The sequence below is a fragment of the Acanthisitta chloris genome, unplaced genomic scaffold, assembly GCF_000695815.1.
Source record: "Acanthisitta chloris isolate BGI_N310 unplaced genomic scaffold, ASM69581v1 scaffold1691, whole genome shotgun sequence".
NCBI classification, from domain to species: domain Eukaryota; kingdom Metazoa; phylum Chordata; class Aves; order Passeriformes; family Acanthisittidae; genus Acanthisitta; species Acanthisitta chloris.
In genome coordinates, this window is record NW_008656302.1 from 19126 (window position 1) to 25739 (window position 6614).

Below are 6614 nucleotides of genomic sequence, written 5' to 3' on the forward strand. Positions count from 1 at the left end.
TGCTCCCCTCCCTGTGCCCTGCTCCCTCTCCCTGTTCCTTGCTCCCTCTCCCTGTGCCCTGATGCCCTTTGGTGTTGCCTGTTGCAGACATAGACGAGTGTGAGACCCCTGGGATCTGCATGAATGGCTGGTGCATCAACACGGAGGGCTCGTTCCGCTGCGAGTGCCTGGGGGGCCTGGCGATCGGCGTGGACGGACGCGTCTGCGTCGACACTCACATGCGCAGCACCTGCTACGGGGCCATCAAGAAAGGCTCCTGTGCTCGTCCCTTCCCTGGAGCAGTCACCAAGTCAGAGTGCTGCTGTGCCAACCCAGACCATGGCTTTGGAGAGCCCTGCCAACCCTGCCCAGCTAAAAATTCCGGTGAGAGCCTCGTCCGTCCCTGCGCCAAAGGGTGGGAAGGTGCTCAGAGGAGTTGGGAAAGGTTCTTAAGGTGGTTTGGGCAGTTTGGTAGGGATAGGGAAGGGGTATAGTAGGGGGGAAGGGTTGTCAGGCTGCTGAATTGAGGTTGGATGCTCCTAGATCAAGTGCAACCATTAACCTGTCACTGCTGTAACCACTAAACCCTAAACCATAGAATCATCGAGGTCGGAAGAGACTTCTAAGCTCATCAAGTCCAAACATTAACCTGTCACTACTGTGACCCTTTAACTATGGAATCATAGACTTGTCAAGGTTGGAGGAGACCTCTAAGATCATCAAGTCCAACCCTTAGCCTGTCATTGCTGTGACCCCTAAACCACAGACTCATAGACTCATCAGGGTTGGAGGAGACTTCTGAGATCATCAAGTCCAACCCTTAACCTGTCACTGCTCTAACCCCTAAACCATATCCTCCAGCACCAGATCCAGACACCTCTTAAACACCTCCAGGAATGGTGACTCCACCACCTCCCTGGGCAATATTCCAGTGCCTGAACACCCTCACAGGGAAAACATTTTTCTTAACCATCTAATCTGCCTGTGGTGCTGATCTCATTGCAGAGATGTTGGGCTGGAGCTGTACCAGCTCTGAAATACACATTGTCTAAGCACAAGCAGCTCCTGCTGGGAAGCCTGGAGCTGCAGTTGTAACAAACAAACACCAAATCCAACCTTAACCCCTGAATATCCCTGTGTGAAGTGCCCAGAAGAGCTAACAGCTCTGTTGTGCTCTCTCCACAGCTGAATTCCAGGCTCTCTGCAGCAGTGGCATTGGAATAACAGCTGATGGCAGAGGTATGTGCAGCCCATGGACCAAGATTTGACAGACACATCTCACATCACCCTTTCAGCTGCTCTTCCTGGAGTGTGGATGCATCTGAGTGGCTGTGGGAGGGTGTGCCAGGACAGACTTGGCACTGCTGGGTGTGCTGGAGAGGCAGCACAGCCTGGCTGGGTGTGTTAGAGCTGGGTGTGAGTAAGCACAGAGGCTTTGCAGAGCTTGGGTGGGTGGAAGTGCCTGCAAGAACCTCACTCCATGCCAGGCAGTGTCTGTGGGTGGGATATGAGCTTGAGCATGGGGAGGGAGAGAGATGCTGTGTTTTTTTCCACCTCCCCAAAGCACCACGAGTTGGTGTTGAGCAAGAATCCCCTGAGGAGTGAGGGTTGAATGGAGTGGCTGATTCCTGGCACCCTGTGGGAAGTTGCACACACAGAGTTTGGCTTTCCTGCCCGCTGGGATGGGAATGAAGAGCGTGACCAGTTGCATCCTCCTGCTTATTTCCCTCCTCTGCCCTCCAGCTCCTCCTTGGTGGTGGGAGAGGAGGGTTTGGAGTCTCCCAGGGAGAGGGAGGTGATAAGTGTGTGTGTGGGTGTTGCCAGGGGGCTGCTTTGCATTAGGCAAGTGGTGCAAGAGGTCACTCTGCCAGCCCTGGGCAGTGCTTGGATCAGCAGGGAGAGCTCAGAGTAGCCAGATAGCTCCAGCCTTGCAAAACATTCCAAATGGGAATGAGCCAGAGGCAAAACCCTGGTGACTTCTTGGGCTTCCTTCCAGGGCAGTGTGTCTTGGCTGGAGTCAGTCTCAGGGTAATGATAAGACTCTTTCTAGCAAGGAACTAACGTCAGACATGCTCTGGTCAGTGCCCTCAGCCAGGACTACACACACTCAGTGCTCTCCAGGGCTGCATTTCCCTGCATGGAACTGAACTCCAACTGCATGCAGACAAAGGCCAGCAGTGTCTGGGAAGCCCTGGCCTGGGCCTGTGGCCATCTGGCACCGTGAGGACACTGCTGTGCAAACACAAACCTGCCCTGGGTCTTGCCAGGGGGAAAGCTCTGTGCCTGAGCATCAGAGCTGTGCTCCAGAACCGCAGTGAGGTGATGCTGCTGCAGAGGAAGACACTGGCACAGGTTGCCCAGGGAGGCTGTGGCTGCCCCAACCCTGGCAATGTTCATTCCAGGTTGGATCAAGCCTTGAGCAACCTGCTCTGGTGGGAGGTGTCCCTGCCCAGGGCAGGAGGTGGAATGAAATGAGCTTTAATGTCCTTCCAGCCCAAACCATTCCCTGATCCTATGATTCCTGCAGAGGGAAACAGTGCAGAACAAGGAGGTGGAAGGTTTCTGTCCTTCCATTTGCTGTGGTCCATCTAAGTTGACATTTTGCTCTCTGCAGACATCAATGAGTGTGCCCTGAACCCAGACATCTGCCCCAATGGCATGTGTGAGAACCTGCGTGGGAGCTATCGCTGCATCTGCAACTTGGGCTACGAGTCTGATCCCACGGGCAAGAACTGTGTGGGTGAGTCCAGGCAGCCCAAGCTCAGCATGACAGAGGCTCAGGAGCTCACTGCTGGTGGGGAGAGGGTGGCATGGGCTCAGGAGCCAAGTGCAGACCTCCAGGAGCCTGAGGTGATGATGCCCTCAAGCACTGTCCACGTGGAGAAGCACAATGTGCCATGCAAACACAGCATGTACATGATTTAACCTTGCAGGTTGTGTTGGTGTGAGGGTGGAGCTGCATTTCTCCACCTCTGAGGCTGTCAGGGCTCTGTTGGGGTGGTGGTGGAGCTCAGAAACCTCCTGTGTCTCCTGACAGATGTGGATGAGTGCACTGTCAATCGGCTGCTGTGTGACACCGGCCTGTGCCGCAACACCCCTGGCAGCTACACCTGCACCTGCCCCAAGGGCTTTGTCTTCAGGACTGAGACAGACACCTGTGAAGGTAAGGCCACTCTGGAGGCAACAGGAACATCTTGGAGCTAAATCCAGTTGGGGACAGTCACTCGTGATGTTCTCCAGGGCTCAGTGTTGGGGCAGGTCCTGGTGAACAGCTTTAATGCTCATCTAGACATGAGGTTTGAGTGCACCTCAGGATATTTGCAGAGACACTGAGTTGGGTGTGAGTGTGGATCTGCCTGGAAAGCTCCACAGAAGGTCCTGCCTCAAAGGCAGCTCAAGGTCTAATGTGTCTTTGGTTCCCTTCCACCCACAGTGGTTTGACCTGGAGCAGCTCCAGGTTTGGGTTTGTGGTTTTGATGTTTTTTTCCTCTGGGAGAAACTTCACACTTCCTTCAAAACAGTGGACATCCAAACCCAGAACATCTGGGCTTTTCAGTGCTTGAAAACCACAACAATTTCCTCTAGGTCCCCAAAATTTCAGCTCAAGCCTGACCAAAATTGCAACTTTTGGGGAATTTGATTGCAAGGTTAATATTTCGGAGTGGGAAAAATTGTTTCCTGTCCACAAAGTCCTCAAATATTTGAGAACTGGCATTTTGCACATGAATGTTTAGTGAAAAAAACTGATTTTCTGGAAGGAAAGGAGGAAATGGCCAATGCCTCACATGTGGTTGAGACAGGGAGCTGAAGGCCACATCCAGCACTCTGACTGCTCCCACCTCAACCAGGAGCAACCCTGGGCTAACCAACCCACCATTCCCCTCTGGTTACCTCAACCACTCTCAATCCACCCATTTCCTCAGTCCTGAAGACACTGACTCACATCACAGTGTCACTCATGGCACGATATCTACTCTCAGCCCCATCTCCCTTGAGCTGCTCCATCCTTGGCTTGTCCCCACAGCTCTCCATGCCCTGGTGATCCTCTCAATAACTTGAAACCTCCATTCTTCCTGTTCTTTGCTCTCAGCTCCCTCAACTTCTGGCCCCAAAAGCTGTGTGCCATGTCAGTGCCCACAGTGACTGTGCCTTCCTTCCCACAGACATCAACGAGTGCACCTCCAACCCCTGTGTGAACGGTGTCTGCAGGAACAACGCTGGTTCCTTCGCTTGCGAGTGCTCCCCGGGCAGCAAACTGGACCCCAGTGGCACCATCTGTGTGGGTAAGGGTGGCACCTCCTTCTGGACACTGTCTGATACCAGCATTGACCATTACCACCCTTTGCTGGTCATCTCAAGTGTGTTCCTGGCTCAGGGATGGGGGTTTGGAGAGGGATTTTCACAGGGGCATGTGATAGGACAAGGGGGAATGGCCTTAAGGTGAAGGAGGGAAGGGTTAGATGGGATATTGGGAAGGAGTTCCTCCCTGGGAGGCGCTGCGGCACTGGAATGGATTTCCTAGAGCAGCTGTAGCTGCTCCATCCCTGGGAGTGTTCCAAGCCAGGTTAGACAGAGCTTGGACCACTCTGGGCTGGTGGAAATTGTCCCTGCCCTTGGCAGATGGAATGAGATGATCCTTAAGGTCCTTCCAACCCAAACCATTGTGAGATTCTATGATCCTTTGGCATCCCTCCTTCTCACCTGTTCCCTTGGATTTTGGTAACAATTAGTCTCTCATTCATCCAGGGAGCCTGAAAAGGTGCAGCCTCACAGAAATCTCCACCTGTGCTGCATCAAGGCAAAGCACAGACGTGGGGGCCCAGGAGAATCCAGGGATCCCAAAAGCACAGACATCAGGGCCCAGGAGAATCCAGGGATCCCAAAGGATCCCAAGGGATCCTTCCTGGTGGCTTCTCACTCAGTAGATGGGATTGTTGTGTGCTGATATTAAGGCACCTCAAGATGAAAGTAGATCCCTGCTTATCAAGGTGATGGGAAAGTTCTCACTTCCCACTCCTAGATGGTCATCAGGGCCCAGGAGAATCCAGGGATCCCAAAGGATCCCAAGGGATCCTTCCTGGTGGCTTCTCACTCAGTAGATGGGATTGTTGTGTGCTGATATTAAGGCACCTCAAGATGAAAGTAGATCCCTGCTTATCAAGGTGATGGGAAAGTTCTCACTTCCCACTCCTAGATGGTCATCCTCAAGATGAAAGTAGATCCCTGCTCATCAAGGTGATGGGAAGGTTCTCACTTCCCACTCCTAGATGGTCATGGCCTTGCAAAGCATCACAGGATGATAAAGGAGTATTTCCACCCAGAAGAGGAGGAGGCTGGGAGTGGGAAAAGGGCAGGACAGGGTTTGTGTCCTTGTTGGAACACATGTCACCCCACAGCCTAAAAGGTAGTGACACCAGAGAGCAATAGTCACCTTGCAGTCAGACCTGGTTCCTCCCAACTGCTTCCATGCTCCTGGGAACCTCCAGCATGGAGCAGCTCCTCACTCACACCTTGTCTTTGACCCTGCAGACAGCATGAAAGGAACCTGCTGGCTGAACATCCAGGATGGACGTTGTGAGGTGAACATCAACGGGGCCACGCTGAAATCTGAGTGCTGTGCCACCCTGGGAGCAGCCTGGGGCAGCCCCTGCGAGCGCTGCGAGATCGGTGAGGCTCTGCCTGGCACACATTCCCCAGGGAATGGCATGGAGCTGTGCCAGAGGGGGGTTGGGGTGGATATCAGGATGAGGTTCTTCCTCTAGAGGTGTTTGGGCACTGGAACAGGGTCAGGTTGGATATCAGGACAAGGTTCTTCCCCCAGAGGTGTTTGGGCACTGAACAGCTCCCCAAGGTCACAGCCCCAATCCTGATAGAGCTCAAGGAGCATTTGGACAACACTCTCAAGTACATGGTGTTTTGTTGGGGTGTCTGTGCAGGGCAGGAGTTGGACTTTGATGATCCTTTCAACTCCAGGATATTCCATGAAGCTCTGAGACCAGGAAGGCAGGAGACAACCCATTTCCTTGCTGACATTCCCTGTTTTCTTGCAGACACTGCCTGTCCCCGGGGATATGCCAGGATGAAGGGAGTCACCTGTGAAGGTAAAGTGCTGCAGGTCACAGGAGACTTTTTCCTGGGAACATGGTCATTGTTTAGTTGTTCCTATCCTGCATCTCTGAATCTCGGGGAGGATCTTTCTGGCCTTGTGTTGGACTCTGCATGGGACCACCCTGTCTGTCTCTGCTCAGGCTTGGTGTGCAGCCTCCTGGCAAAGTGGCTGTGGCTGTGCAGGGTCCATGTGGTCCTCATTGGGACAAGTTATCACTTTGAGTCTGGTGGGAAGCTCTCAGCTCCTTCCAGGAGCACCTCAGGGTCATGTTGGACTCATCCCTTTGCTACTCTCCCACCTTTTCCTCTCCTTTTGTGCCCACAGATGTGAATGAGTGTGAGGTGTTCCCTGGGGTCTGCCCCAACGGGCGCTGTGTGAACTCAGCTGGCTCCTTCCGCTGCGAGTGTCCGGAGGGACTGACCCTGGATGGCACTGCCAGGACATGTGTGGGTAAGGACATCTCCTCTCCCTCAGATCCTGCCCTCTACAGGGGTCCAGCCACCCCATCCCCACCTCCTGCAGCAGG

The 6614-nt window shown here is 53.6% G+C and overlaps 1 protein-coding gene across 1 annotated transcript in view; it reads left to right on the forward strand.

Annotated features, from left to right (window-relative positions):
• LOC103811288 (fibrillin-2-like) overlaps positions 1-6614 on the forward strand; it is a gene marked incomplete at both ends in the record, with an annotated part of 34558 nt that overhangs the window by 13046 nt on the left and 14898 nt on the right. Inside the window, 8 exon segments of the mRNA XM_009084251.1 lie at positions 88-363; positions 1165-1218; positions 2594-2719; positions 3017-3142; positions 4143-4262; positions 5509-5646; positions 6030-6080; positions 6413-6538. Coding sequence (XP_009082499.1) covers positions 88-363; positions 1165-1218; positions 2594-2719; positions 3017-3142; positions 4143-4262; positions 5509-5646; positions 6030-6080; positions 6413-6538 — 1017 coding nt within the window.